This window comes from Nanorana parkeri, unplaced genomic scaffold (genome assembly GCF_000935625.1).
Source record: "Nanorana parkeri isolate BGI_ZX_2015 unplaced genomic scaffold, ASM93562v1 scaffold901, whole genome shotgun sequence".
NCBI classification, from domain to species: Eukaryota; Metazoa; Chordata; class Amphibia; order Anura; family Dicroglossidae; genus Nanorana; species Nanorana parkeri.
In genome coordinates, this window is record NW_017307169.1 from 282,141 (window position 1) to 298,032 (window position 15,892).

General features: G+C 43.9%; 1 protein-coding gene across 1 annotated transcript in view; it reads right to left on the bottom strand.

Annotated features, from left to right (window-relative positions):
* Positions 1-10,073: 10,073 nt before the first annotated feature.
* The window catches only part of DBR1 (debranching RNA lariats 1), a 13,228-nt gene continuing 7,409 nt past the window's right edge, over positions 10,074-15,892 (bottom strand). Inside the window, exons 5-8 of the mRNA XM_018565942.1 lie at positions 14,251-14,475; positions 12,215-12,295; positions 11,958-12,103; positions 10,074-10,820 (exon numbers count right to left, since the gene is read on the bottom strand). Coding sequence (XP_018421444.1) covers positions 10,178-10,820; positions 11,958-12,103; positions 12,215-12,295; positions 14,251-14,475 — 1,095 coding nt within the window. The 3' untranslated portion in view covers positions 10,074-10,177. The remainder of the gene's footprint in view (positions 10,821-11,957; positions 12,104-12,214; positions 12,296-14,250; positions 14,476-15,892) is intronic.

Here is a 15,892-nt window from a genome sequence, read left to right on the forward strand (position 1 = left end):
GCAGGCGTGCGGTGTGCATGGGGGGGGGGGGGGGCGCATTGAGGAACCTGACCTTGGGGCAGCAGAGAGTAAATCGAGCCCTGGATGTATGCTGATTCTGTTTGTATTTGCATTATTGTACTTTGCTGTCTGCCCAAATATCGTCAAAGCAGATTACTGTTATTGTTACTGTTCCATGGCATATGCTTTGGGGTGATGTGTATCTACTACAATGTATCCCTTTACAGTTCTTTGAGGCTTTTGGCAACTCTAGGTACTTAGATACTTTATTGAAGGTGTTTTAAAGTCTATCAAAACATTTTTTTTAGGATAGAATGGGGAAAGGGTATAACCTCTGTCAGGTGTTACTGCTATCCGGGGCTCCATTAAACAGATTTCCCCTTGCATTCTGGTCTGGGGACATTTTTACCCGACAGGTAGTAAAAATGTCCCCAGAACAGGGCAAGTGAAGGAATCTCTCTAGTGCAGCCTCCAATGCCAGTAAAACCAGACCTGAATTTAATCTTTCCCCACTCCATTAAAAAATACATGTTATTCTAGATATTCTGTGCAGTAATCCTTTATCTGTCAGCATGCCTGAAAAAAAAATGGTGTTTTCCATATAACATAGATTCCATGTGTCATTTTTGTTTTCCCAGTGAAGGCTGGAAAATGAAAGCTAGAATTGGTTCCTGTGGATAACAAAACACATTTTTTGGGATAGTTTCACAAATAAGGTGCACACACCAATACATTGGTAATTTATTAGTGGAGGTCTCTTGGTACAGATAACTCTATAGTAAAATAAATCTGCTACACTTAGGCCTTGTTTCCACGAGCTTCTTCTATAAGAGCAGTGTGAATGGCAAGCTCGTATACTCTTATACAGCATTTCTAAAGCTTTCAGCAGGCTTTAAAGCACAACTCCAGGAATGTTGTTGTTCTTTATTAACCCTTGCAGTGGGTCTACTCCTGCACTACAAAGGTTAAGTGCTTGTTTGTGTTTAGGTGTTGAAAAAAAAAAAGATACTGACCCAAAGTTCCAAGCCGGCCAGCTGTCACAGCGCTCCCTCCAGCTGGTACCCTGCACTGAAGCACATTGGAATGTTCTTCTGGGTCCTTAAGTCTATCCACAGTGTATAGACATGATGATTTACTGGACCTTAGACCGCTGCAGAGGAGGGGGAAAGACATTCCAGGACCAGTCTAAGAAGAAGCAGCCTGTTTTTTTTGGTAGTCGCTGCACCCCTTTTGTCCTGAGCTACAGAGAAAAAGTTTAAACCTTTTTTTTTTTTTCTTTCCTTTTCTTCAATCAAGGTTCAGGCTAGGCTGGTCTCTATGTGAAGCTATCTGAATTGGCCTTTCCTCAGCTTGACTTTGGAGTGCCTGGACATTGCAGAGCTAGCCTGAAATGTGACCTTTGCCCACTAGGTTTTGCATTGTAACATTTTCAAGATCAGAGTGTACTGGTTAAGTTAGTTGCGAAGTGCCCCAGGAGTGACTCTCTAAAGACTCCATTATTATTATTATTACAGGTATTTATATAGTGCAGTCAATGTATGCCATGCTTTACATAGTTGCACATTCACATCAGTCCCTGCCTTCAAGTAACATACAGTCTAAGGTCCCTACCCTGCATACACACAGGAGCCAATTAAACTTCCAGCATGTCTGGAGTGTGGGAGGAAACCGGAGTACCCAGAAGGAAACCCACGCAAACTCCTTGCAGATAGCATCCTGATCAGGATTTGAGCCAGGGTCCACCAGTGCTGTAAGGCAGAAGTGCTAACCACTATGCTGCCCCTAGTACAGAGCTACTAGGACTGTTGACTGCAATTTTAGAATTTCTGCTTCCGTTGGTCTTACTGTAGAAGGGGTTACTGCTGAGGGACTGACTTTTGACATCACCTACTGAGTGGACTGTTGCCAGTGCTTTCTCCTGTTTTGCCATTTAGTGTCTCACTGCTACTCCTAAGTGCAAGCGACACATGAAACTCTCCTCTGTTCACTTTCTGCTGCCCACCCACAGTGAGCTGGTCACCTTTGGCCATCTGACCCTAAACTCTTCTACCCAGCAGCTGGCTTTGTGAGTTTCTAAGGCCTACTCCTGTGTGGTGCAACAAGCCTGGTTCTAGAAACATGGGACAGTTCCACTGTACTGGACCGCTCCATCGCTGCAGTGTACCCTCCGAGGTGCCCAACAGCAAAGGCTTGGAGTTTTGCCCTGGAGCTGCTAGAGTATGCCATCCTCTGAGTCTTTCTTGCTTTAGTCAGACATGGCTGCCTCCTTGGCTCTTTCCCTGGAGAATTTAGCTACAGTCATGCAGGAGTTTATGGGCCAAATAGCTCATTTGATTACTGACTCTGACCGCAGGACCAAAAGCGCACTTCCACACAATCCACAGCAGCATCCTTATCAGACCTGCCTATGGCTTCTGAACTTTTAGCCCCCTAGAAGCTGTATGACACTGAGTTTCTTAAGTCCTTAACGTATGAACCCTCACCAGAGAAATGACAGTCTTCTGCCATCACTCCAAATATTAGAAACTGGTTTTTAGCCATCATTGATGTGGTGGGCACCACTTTAGAGTAACAATAAACTCAGGAGTTAACTCTTAAAAATGCATTCATGTACCCTATTAACAAAAATGTTGCCTATGTGTGTATCACTCAGCTGTAGATAATCAAATATGATATTATTATTATACAGGATTTATATAGCGCCAACAGTTTGTGCAGTGCTTTACAAGGTGCGAACGTTACAGTTACAATACAAATCAAATACAACGTTTCTACTTTTGTTCCCCATGATCCCTGTGTAAAGTAGCCACCAGTCATCTGTGATGAACTACAATACAAGTCAGTAAACTAAAAGTGAAATTATAGTCACGGGAGAAGTGGCTGCTTTTCAACACACATAGAAAAGTACCCCCCCCCTCCAGAAGGAAGGACAGTGTCAGCACAAATTCAGAGATGATTTGAGGATCTACAGCCGAGTGATACACAAATAAGATACATTTGTGTTAATAGTTAGAGTACGTGAATGTATTTTTAGGATTGAACTCCTGAGTTTAGTGTCACTTTAAAGCTCGGCCTACAGCTTCTACCAGTGCTGTCTGTTTAGGGCCTTCAAGACCATCAAGACCTTTCCAGTGAATACGCTGTTGTCAAACTTCCATTATGGAGAATGGAAGAACCCTGACAAGTTGTCCCATGCAAATGTGTATCAGTCTTGTACCTATTTGAGTATATTTGCTCTCTGTGTGGATCCCTGTCAACAAATGGCTGGATGCCTTTTCTAGAATGTTGTTTTCTCTTACCAGTCCTGCATTGCAACCTCTCTTGAGTGTAAGCCCAAGAAGAGGCTTCGCTACTCTTAGGGCCTGTTCGCACGAGTTTCAGGTCCTGTTCACACGACGTCTGTTTTCTGTGCTGACCTGATCCGTACGCTCCTGCACTAAAAATTTATCCCTATGTGTTTTATGGGCTACAGTTCTCACGTGCGCAGTTCAGGCTACAACAGAAAAATACTGCATGTCACATTTTGTACGGTCCGGAAACGCAAGGCAAAACGCCAAATCTGGCTCCTACTTAGCCCACAAATCCTGGACTTCCAGTTCCCCAAACCCTCAGATAAATCTTTGGCATGAGGGAGCACCCCTACTTTCCATATTAAGGGGAAAATCTGTTGGCCTTGGGCAACCAGCATCTCAGATGCATGGATGCAGGAGTTGGTTTCCGGGGCTACAAGCTAGAAATTTGTTCCACTCCACCTTCATGGTTGATTACTTACATCTTGTTTGCATCACCACACATTTTAGTAGAGCTCCATGCGGCCCTAGCTGGTCTTCTGGAGAAGGGGACCATTGCCCTAGTCCCTGTAGTGGAGGGGTTCTACTCCAACCTGTTTAAAGTTAGAAAACTGCCATTTCTAGCCTCTGGACAGCAAGAGCATGTGCTTGCATGTCCCCATATTTCATGCACATCAGTGTTTCCTTCGCTTTGCTGTGAGCTTCTTGCACTACCCTTTTGTGGCTCGTAATCGCCCAAATGCTCCAATGCCTGCCCTGATCCTTGAGCTTCCGGTACCAGGAAGCCGGGCAGCGAGTCATTACACGCTCCCCGGCTTCCTGATTGGCAGGGAAGCTGGCTGCATGCTCCCTCGTCATTTGTGACCTGATGACGAAGTAGCATGGAGCCAGCTTCCTGACCAATCAGGAAGCTGGGCGTCGTGTAATAACACGTTGCACGGCTTTCTGATTGGTCGAGAAGCTGGCCCCATGCTACTTCGTCACCTAGTGACGAGGGAGCATGGAGACGGCTTCCCTGCTAATCGGGAAGCCGGGTGGCGAGTCTTTACACGCTTCCTGACTAATCAGGAAGCCTGGTAGCAAGTCATTACACGCTGCCTGGCTTCCTTAACCAGTTGACATCCGCGGTGTTAAACCCCCTTCCCATCCAGGCCATTTTTCAGTATTCAGCGCTATGGTACTTTAACTGACACGGACGGCAAGAGGTTAATGGGTATCGGTGCATCCCTAGCCATCCCCTCTGCAAGTGATTGAAGTTCTGGTCTTACCTTGAGAAGAACTCTTAAACAAGGACAGGTGTTGAGACCTAGAATTCCTTCCTTACCTAAGAGTTTCAGCCTTTTCACCTTAACCAGGACATCTTCCATCTGTCTGGTTTCGGTTCATCGCCGTTGCCTGGATGTAGTTCACCTCGCAGCCACTGCTTATGTCAGGAAGACTGACTTTTCTCTGTCATTCCTGACTGTCCTGTCCGTATAAGGTGGATCCAGCCAGGCCCGGATTTCCCACAAGGCCATCGAGGCCCGGCCTCGGGGTGGCAGCGGTGACCTTGTGGGGAAGTTGAGGGCGCCGGTGTAAGGGCGGCGGACCATAGTGTGCGGCCGCCGGCGTTTCAAATCGCGGCGGGCCGAAACTCCTCCCCCCAGCTGTCAGATATAGGGCGCGAGGTATGAATCCACCGGCGTCAATCCACATTAAATCAGACCAACCATCAATCTTATGTTCTTAAATCATTCCTTTCAATAAGTGGTGATTTATCTGTGCTGTCCAGGACGCTGTTTGCTTTCTCTTACGATCAGTTACATGGTCCTTGGGCATGCAAGGAAGACTAGTCTTTCTTAGGTACCAGTGAAGTGTGAATCATTTGAACATCTTACTAGTATGTACAGTATGCAAAGTCAATGAAATAGAAACACGGCCTGGTTTACACCTGAGCGGTTGTACATGCGTATCTATCTGCTCAAAGCACACATTTCAATGGAAGTCAATTGCAACTGTTCACAACTTAGCTTTGCGTGTATGAAAACACCTGTCCTTTGTAGATTATAAGGAATATATATATATTTTTTTCTTCTTCTTTACATGCAGCACTTATTACCTAACTGGGAGAAGCAGAACAATTAGCCAATGAGTTCATGCGATAAGGGGGGGGAAGCAGAGTGACAGATAAATGAGGTAATCACTGTTGTTTCTCCTTCACCATCAGACTGGTTCCATGGGGGGGGGGTTTGGTCGGTGGTATCATTCAGTGACTGCTATAAAATGGTACCACAACCTCATATGTATCGAAATGCAGAATCACACTTTCTTTTTTCATCCTCCACGTTGCTTCAGGAGTGAAAAAGCGACACAAAAATCATTTGACAGTGATGCAGTTTAGTATCATTGCTTTCACATTACCATGGTGCCCATGTCCCATGACTAAATTCGTTTGGAAACGCAGTGCACTGTATAGTAGGTCAAACAACCCTCAGGCAGGTGAGGGTTACAATCTGACCATACAATCAAGTTTAGATTTACCAAAAATTTAATATGAGGGCTTACCTAAACTTTCCAATGAGTTTGTATCCAATCTGGCTGGTCCCTGCACTACACTTTGATGGCTCTAAAGGAGATTGTACCATTAGACTGTTAAGGTGTGTAATGAACATTATGCTTGTACGCTGCATAGAATCATTTGTCTCAGCACAGAGGACTTACAAATCTGAGGTATAAAGTAAAGCCGTCCTCTAGAGCCTTGGTTCTCAACTGGTGGGTCGCCATGTGCCTTCCACTTTTCTAGGCATGAGACTTTTCAGCCTCCCCCCTAGCAAAACACTGCCAGTTCTTGCGTCAAGCAGCCATTCATATGCACCTCGGCACCGAGTGTCAGCTTGAGGTGATGGTGGGCTTGAGCTATGGCCGCAAGGGAGCTCTATCCATATGTGCATTGCTTACAGCTTCCTCGCATGTCCTGTAGAGGTGCCTGGACTGGAATGACATCACATTCTGGTTCAGGCATCTCTACAGGGCAGGCAAGGGAGTTGTGCAAGCAACACACATATGGACAGAGCTCCAGCACAGCAGCCCACACTGGACCCCAGGCTGAGAATCCACTCCAGTTCTCGTAAGGTAGGAAGACTGGGTGGACCTTAAAATAATTTTTGGAGTGTAGGATGTGTGAGAGATTGGGGTTGATTTACTAACCTTTTAAACACACCACGAACGTGTATACACCTCTGTAGTGTGTTCCCTCCCAGCATGATCTATGGGTGGAATCGAAACACCTTTGTAGTGTGTACACACCCAGCAGGTGTGTTGTGCAAAGCCCTGCAATGAATTGCAAGGTAATGTGGTGTAAATTAGCTCTAGGTTATGTTGCTTGCGTTGATGAATGCAGGAATGTAAATGCATGAGCTAACCATTTTTGTCTAAACTGTGAAGCAGCATTATATATGCATCATGTGCATGATTTTTCCATATATGGCATTAGTGGAAATATGCTTTTAGAGACTTTTTGGTTGATAAATACGTTTTGCTGTGTGAAAATCACACACACCTGGTGTGTGTGTGTGTTTAGGTTAGTAAATCACCCCCATTGTGTCTGTCAGTGTTTTTGAGGGCCCGTTCACACTAGTACAGTGTGTTAATCGGACAGTCCTGTGTGATTACCACACTGTACCATGCAATCGCACCTACTATGTGTTCTGGTGTGGGAGGCACGTTGTGTTGCCATGCAATTGAATGGCACCCCAAACACACCTCCCACCCACAGTTCAATCACCCTCACCAATGCTGTGCGTTCCATTTTAGTGCGACTTGGGTTGCAACTTAATGACCAAGGACAAATGCGGGGCACAGCTCTAGAGGATCCCAGCTTGTGGTTCCTAGAAAATCTTTAAGGGTCCATTAACACCTTTCCAATCTGTTGCAGTGTGTTATTGCATATTATGTCATGTGTCAAGCAGCCCATTCATTTTGAATGGGCTGCCAACGCACCACGACAGACTAGAAAATGAACATGCACTATTTTTTGAAAGAGCACAGTAGTGCGTTAAGCTGCAGTGCAGGATTGTTCCCTGCGTATTGGGGTGTGTGTATTGTTTGTTTCCTCAATGCATAGGCATGAATGGGCCCCAATCTAATGTGCTCTAGCCTATCAGGATTTAAAAAAATAAAAACACACACACTTTGCTTGCTGTTCCTATTAGGTTTATAAAGCAATCACAGTCTTGACATGCAAGATAATTCAATTATAGACGCCCAGACAGAGATGAACATGTTCATTTTCCTGCCTGATAAAGGTGTATTTAGTTTTCCTTCCACAGGTTCACTTTAAATAGGATGAGAGTAAACTACGGCCAGCAAAGGAAGCAGGACTCTGTTCTAGTGGAGGAAGGCACAGGGAGGCTTTGACAGACGAGGATGGAAAAGCCCCGACTTTCTTCAGTGCCACGTCAAAAGCCTTCCACGAGTACAGAAATTATTCTTAACAGGATTCAGGAGAACCCCTCTCCTTTGTTTAACATAGAGCATAACAAAGGCAACCTGACATATTAAAAATACCCTTGTATAATGACTAGGCATGCATTGATACCGTTTTTTTGGTAACTGGTACCAGTAGTTTGCTTTTGGTACTCACAGATTACCGATACTGGAGCTTCTGCTGGCATGGACCCAGGTAATGACATGCCGTACGGCTTCCCAACCAGTCAGCATCAAGCCGGCTGTTCAGCCAACTCGATAATTTGCCAGGAACCTGGCTTCCCAGCCAGTCAGCAAGGAGCCAGCTATTTGGCCAATCAGTGAGGCGGGTAATTACTCGCCACCCGGCTTCCCGATTGCCCAGGAAGCCATGCCCAGGAAGCCAGCTCCATGTTCCTCTACGGCACTGCCAGTCAGAGGAAATCTTCCTCTGACCGGAAGTTCCAGTATCGGAACACTTGGGCGAGTACAAGTACTCGCCCAAATACTCAGTATCGGTGCATCCCTAATTATGAACATATAATAGTGATAGGAAAGCAGTCTGACCATGATCATTCACCAAAACTAATAAGAAGAATCGTCTGCTCCAGCCTGTGCTTCCGGCTATGACCCTAAGAACACCATCCCTACAGTCCAGCACGGAGGTGGAAACATTATGCTTTGGGGCTGTTTCTCTGCTAAAGGTACAGGCCGACTTTGCCACATTGAGGGGCCAATAGACGTGGCCATGTATTGTAAAATCTTGGACGAGAACCTCCTTCCTCTCAGTCAGAACACTGAAGATGGGTCTTTCAGCATGACAATGACCCAAAACATACCGTCAAGGCAACAAAGCAGTGGCTCAAGAAGAAGCACATTAAAAGATCATGGAGTGGCCTAGCCAGTCTCCAGACCTTAAGCCTATAGAAAAATGTATAGAGGGAGCTGAAACTTCAAGTTGCCAAGTGACAGCCAAGAAACCTTAAGGATTTAGAGAAGATCTGTAAAGAAGAGCGGACCAAAATCCCTCCCGAGATGGGTGCAAACCTGGAAACCAACTACAAGAAACATCTTACCTCTGTGCTTGCCAACAAAGGTTTCTCCATCAAGTACTAAGTCATGGTTTGCTTGGGGATCAAATACTTATTTTACTCACTGAACTGCAACTCAATTTCTAACATTTGTGTCATGTGTTTTTTCTGGATTTTTGGTTGATATTCTGTCTCCATCATTTAAAATACACCTATGATAAAAATTATAGCCCTTCAATTTCTTTGTAAGTGGGCAAACTTACATAATCTGCAGGGGACCAAATTATTTTCCTCACTGTATCTCTCACACATCAATGACGACAACTATTTTTATGGCATAAATAGTAAAAAATACATTAAAAAAAAACCCCACACAAATGTTTTTGTTTACAGTCATGATTTATTTTATATTAATGTTCTGCCCATAACTGTAAGAAAACATAAAAACTCCAATTAAAAACCTATTTAAATATTTACAACAAACATTTTTCACTTTCAGGACTGCAATAGAACTTAAAAAGGGCACATTTATAGAGCAACTCCGCTCAAAATGCAATTCTCTATTTTTGATGAAAAGGAACAGGGTTTGATCTGATGCTGGATCTTCAACACCATCTGGAATCCCAATAGCAGTTACACCCCCCCAACCACAGAATGGCTGTAGCAGACTGTGGAGGGACACTGGTGATGCAAGTACTTTATATGAAAAGACAAGCGCAAAGGGGAAATAAAATGCTTTAAGCCAGTGACAATAGGACGTTTGTGGAAAAGTTAAGCTTTCAGTCTTTCACGACCATGACAGGTGAAGTAGCAGATCTTGCCATCATCCATGACAAAAAAAATAAAAAAAATATATGGGAGTGGGAAATCAACCCCACCCACCACTCCAACTAGGAGCAGATTCATTTTGGATGGAGAGACCTCAATTGAAACAAAAATATAAAAGTTTTAAGGAATAGAAAGCCTGAACATTTTCAGTTAGGTTTTCTATATTTAAGATTCAGCCCTGGTTTGGACCGAACCAAGTTCAAACCCGAGCGCCTCCGGAAATAGAAGAAAGCTTCTTCCGCTGCTGCCCAATCGGGCTGGGCAATTCTCCACAAGATGGGTTGCAGTGATGTCACTGAACTTATATGGCCACATGGCATCACCAAAAGCATTCCACCCTTTCGTTTATGGGGAAATGCCCTGGCCCAGAGCCGATTGGGTGGGTGGCCCATGGCATTTTCATGCTCGGGGGAGATCAGGCTTGATCAAAACCTGAGCTCATCACTATATATAATAAAACAATAAAAAATATTTAAAAATAAAATAAATTTGAAGTTCGCTACAACACAGCCCCTATGCCAGAGACGCTGCCAGCAAGTCTTGACAGTCCATATAGTCCACAATCCAAGGAAAGTGCCTATTTGGCTACTCCACTTCATCCTGAGCTGTGTAGATGGCCTGGTTTCTCCTCTTAATCCTTACAGTGCCCCGTCCGTTCTCATCACTCAGTCTCTTAAGTTGCCTCTCTGGGTTCTTTCCTTCCCCTTCCGTCTGACTGCTCTCTGAACGTTCCTGTTCATCATTCGTTGAATCCATGGCATCATCTGAAGAAACAGCCATGGAATCCGGCAGGACACGCATATTAGAGAAGCTTGGGGAATATTCTGGAGGGGGCTCCGTGGACCGCACAGAGACGTCTTCATCATCCTCCTCATCCAGAGTGATCTCATCGGGATTAATTGAGGAGGAGAGGAGAGAAGTGTCAGTGCTGTATTCACTGGGATCTTCCATCGATCCGCTGCTCTCTGCGTCATTATCTTCTGCAGCATCAAACTCTCCACCCTCATCATCTAGTTGTCCGACTTTAGCATTGAGGTCAATAAGACCAAAACGAGCACAGAACTCTGTGGTTTGAGGGTTAACCGTGTGAGAGGCTACTCTCTTGTGCTGAGGATTGTTTGGGTCATAACAAGGAATGGTGACACTGAAGTTGCATGGAATAGTAAGGTCATTGCCTAAATCTTTCAAGACTTCTTGCTTCATCTGTTCAGTAGCCTTGTAATCCCACCTAAAATTAAACACCAACATTACAATCCTACTAAAGGTTATAAAGTCCTGATAGAACAGAAAATGGTAGGTCCCACTGCACTCCTTACAGCGTTCCCGGCCCAAATTACAATGGTGGTGCTCGCAGTGATAATCACGAATGGCGCCGTGCACATCAACAGTAAAAAGCAGGAATCACCAGCACTCGGTAAATAGTATTTAAGTAATAAACGTCCATTTATTCAGACCAGTCGTCACAAACGAAATACCAACGTTTCGGGTGATCTCATCACCTTGATGATGGGACCCTGTGCGGCCCCGAAACGTTGGTATTTAGTTTGTGATGACAGGTCCGAATAAATGGACGTTTATTACTTGAATACTATTTACCGAGTGCTGGTGATTCCTGCTTTTTACCGCTGATATAAGCACACTCATGGAGAGAAAAAAAATTACACTTTACAGAAGTTACTAATGGAAAATGCATGAACTATATTTCCCATTAGGAACTTCTGAAACAGCTTAGCCTGTAGGATGTAGCAATGTTCCTGATGCGGGAGCGTGCACAAAGTGCAGTGTGACGGCTGGATAGAGACAATTACTTCAACTATTCAGAATCGCTGATTTTTAAACTACGAAGGATATGAGAAGTGTTTACTGACATGAGGCCTACCAATTGTTTGGGTCTAGGGAGCTGGTGAGTGCCATCCAGTACTCCAGTGGTTAAACAGAGATACAGAGAGGGAAAAAAAAACAAAAAAAAAAAACACACACTTTTCCTGGACAAACTGGTGTTTGCACTCTTATCATTAGACCCACAGAAAGGGTCATTACTGCATACAAAAAGACTACTGACCAACCCAATTTCTATTTTAAATATTCCAAAACAATACATTTTAGGCCAATAGGATCTAAAATCTGCCTATCCACCAATTTCTCCCGTATGTAGCCGTAATTTATTTCTGAATCAAAGTTAACCAAGCGGCAATAGCAGTGTCTCCAGGACAATCACTAACTGGTAGAACACATCATTATCTCCAATAAACCAGAAGTAAATTTGTTATTCTATAGACTCGTATTTCTAGTTAGCACTGGTTGGACAGTGTACAATGCATGAATGAACCCTTCACTCTGGAGTGGTGAGTGCGCCATAACTCACCTGCTGTGTAGACCATTGTTCTCAGGCATGTTCCATGTATTTGAAGTTACATTAAGAAGCTCTTTAGTTGCTTTTAGGATACACATCCATTCAAGATCATACTCCAAGCTGTCAGGTTTGCTAGGATCATGTTTCACTTCAACAATCTAAAAAAAAAAAAAAAAAAAGGAACAAATAGGAAATCCTAAGTAACAGAAATAAAGTATTTGTAATATATGACAAGACATTTTTTTTTTTTTACAGAAAACCATTCTTACCTGGAGAAATTCCCGATGTGGCAAGCACTTATCCAGTGCCAAGAATTTGGTTGCTTTGGGTAGCTCTCCTTCTACTTTATTCTGTAAAGGAAAACAAACAAACATTCTGGTTAACCCACATCAGTAGCTGAATTCAATTAAAGACAGGATTCCGGTTATATATTTAATGCAAACAAATTAAGAAATCTCAAAAACTGTAGGACCAGCACATGATGATCTTCCAAAGAAATTCAAACTTTATTCCACTTGCATCTATACAAAGAACACCTATAGCTATGACGAAGGCTGTGTAAGGTAGAAGTGCGTTAGCGATTGTCCCTTGTATAGATGCGAGTGGAATAAAATTTGAATTTCTTTGGAAGATCATCGTTTGCTGGTCCTACAGTTTTTGGGCCTATCACTCCAGAAGAATGATCTGTGGATTACAAGCATGAATGGTAGGGTAGGGCTGAGCTGTGCGCTTCTAAATTAAGATAACTGCCACCAACATAACTGGAGAAGAAATAGGCTTTGTACCCCTCTTCTCGCTAATGAAAATAAGAATTTAGTTATGGACAACAGCTACATGCCTTTTCCAGTCTTTCAGAATATATTAGCTTCTCTGTGAAAGCACTTACTGCCTGTTAAAAAGAATACTATGAGGTGAATGCTTTTCACTCACCTCATAGTTCTAGCCGAACTGTGACAATGAGACTGTCACAAGTCGGCTCAGTAGATCAGGGAGTGAGCGAACACATATCGGCGTTCGCTCACCTCTCGATCCTGTCACGGCTCTCTGTCGTGACAGGGGAGGGGCTGAATTCCCCCCCCTCCCTGCTCCGCCAGCGCTGACTGGCGGGACGGACAATGGGAGGGGGCGGGTACAGCTGGGTCTGCCTCTAAATAGGCAGAGCCAGCTGTCGGTCACGCAGCTGGGCGGATCCCGACATAATTGTCGGGAGCCACTTCAGCTGCGGCGTCTTGATATACCGCGAGCAGCAGCTCGCGGTATACTGAGGCTAGGGTGACGGGAGGAAGCTAGTTTGTGTCCTCCCGTTACCCTAAGGAGAACTATGGGGAAAAGCCTTAACCCCATAGTTCTCCTTTAAGGAGTCTCTTTTCCTAAAGGGTATCTTGGTCTGACAGAAATATGGTAAGTTTCATTTCCAACTCGGAAAAGGAAGCCTTAGTATTTCAGGAGAGGTTTTCTTTTAGTGTGATGGAATAGTAAAGTGCCAATACATAATCATGCCATTGTTAATGCTTTGCTGAATACACCTTAAATGTATATTCTTCAGTCTCCTGACTGGCTAACTATGCATGCCAAGAAATTGTGGGAGAAGTTGATGCAGTTTCCACCTTAAGGCCTCATTCACACACAACGTAAGAGCAAAATTGTATATTGCGTATATGCGTGCACTATACACAATCCCAGAATACATCATTCGTAATAGACATTTTAATGAACTGTACACGCGCGTAAAATATGCAGAAATACGCTGCCCGGACACATCTCGGTACCATTCCTTTTTTGCGCATTTTTACGCTACACAAATATATATACGGCTATGCAGCGTATTGCTGCGTATCTTACGCGCATATACACGTGTTTGCGCGTGCAAAGAAAACCTCTCCTGAAATACTAAGGCTTCCTTTTCCAAGTTGGAAATGGCAGTTACCATATTTCTGTCAGACCAAGATTCCCTTTATGGAATAAAAATACGCAGCTATGTGTATGGAGCCTTTTATTTGCATATGGTACAATACGCACGTACGCGAGCGGCAGTGTGAATGAGGCCTAAAAGTAATTGACAGCCTGTAAAACGGTTCTGTTGCCAGGCAGTTGATCATGAGGGGCAGACTTTACAAATCATAATAGGCAACAGAAAGTGACGATTGTGAGACATTTGTATATTCTATACACTGAGGCTGATGGAGCCGTACATGCAGTCTATGGCTAAGCTGCACATGGGAAAACCTTTTCATTCACCAGTTTATATACAGGCTTTCAAAACAGAAAAATTAGAATTATTACAAGAAACGTGGAGAATTCTTACTTGGTGTTGCATGAAAGCAGCAAATTTGACGTGCAGGTGAGCAGAAAACCAGTATGATGGCTGCAGATGGTGGAGGAGTTCAGCAGCTGCTGGGCTTCCCAGAGTGTTGTTTTCTACTTCCTGTCTAAAAAAGTCTTTTTTCTTCAGCAGCTGTTTCTTGTTTCCATAGTGATAGATGCTACGGGGCCAGTCATGAGACAAGAAGACATCCATAGGCTCTTTAATCTGAAAAGCAGAAGAAAGAAATTGGGTATCAGCAGTGTTCTGAAGCCACAAGCCCAATTCTTAAAGTGACATTAAACCCTCAGATTTTTTAACATAAACCAATACTGTAATGTGTGCCTTACTGTAATCCATGGTTGTTTCCCTTCCCTTTGCTGCTCTTCCTTTTAAATCCTCATGTCTTCTCATGCTTGGGGAGAACTTCCCTTTGCAGCTGAGTGCCCCTTCCTGTAGTGCTGGCTCAGGTTGTGAACCTTCACACAGACACCATGTAGCCATTCCAGAGACAAGGCACTCTGCTGCAAAACAGAAGTTCTGCCCAGCATGAGAAGAGAGATGGATTTAAAAGGAAGAGCAGCAAAGAGAAGGGAAACCATGGATTACAGTAAGGCGCACATTACAGTATTGGTTTATGTTAAAAAATCTGAGGGTTTAATGTCACTTTAACTTCTAACACAAAGCACAATCCTAAGAAACAAAATGACATGCACGAGCCTATGCACAAACCCACTTTGAGAATACTTGTATTTCCACAGGCCCCTTTTAAGACTCTAGAGATGCTTTTAGGAAGGACATTATTCTTATGTTACCTACTTTCTGAAGAAAGATTGAATTTAGCTGCTTTTGTTACACAGCAGGGTTGCTAGAGGATTGTTAATACATATAGCACATCTTAAATTAAAAGGAGAAGGGATTTTGCAAGGTCATGTAAGAAAAGAAGAAGCAACATGCTAAATATACCTATCACAATAACCTAGTGCAGGGGTGCCCAAAGTTCAGCCTGCTAGTTTCTTTTTTGTAGCTACACTGCAACAAGCTAGGGTCTTTCACAGTTTTATTTTGGGTTTTCTTCCATTGTTCTTTCCTTAGAGAACTACGAGGAGTGAAAATCACCCATAGTTGGAGCCGACATGTGACAATGAAACTGTCACATATCGTCTCAATAGATCGGGAAGTAAGCGAATGCATTCAGTCGCTCTCTCACTTCTCGATCACCTCCCTGCAGAGAGCCGCGACTGTCAGTCACCTCTCCCTGCAAGGATTCCCCCCTCCCGGCTGCGGCAGTCTCAGTATACCGCAAGCTGTAGCTCGCTATATACGGAGCTTTGGGTCACGGGAGGAGGTTAGTATATGTCCTCCCGTGACCTTAAGAGAACTAAGGGGAAAAACACTTACCCCATAGTTCTCTTTTAAAGCTTGAGGTTTTACTGACTATTTAGAGGGATAGGTGTATCAATGGGGAATGAGTAACTTTAGGTTATATAAAAGACCATTTATGCAACTACGTGTAAATATTTGTCTCTACCTTTGACAAACTTATGTTACCGCAGAATATCCTTCATCTGCCATGGCATACAAGCAAAGGAATATGGCCTTTGGGGGATTGTTTTGCTTTTGGCACTGTGTGGGAGTCCCCCCC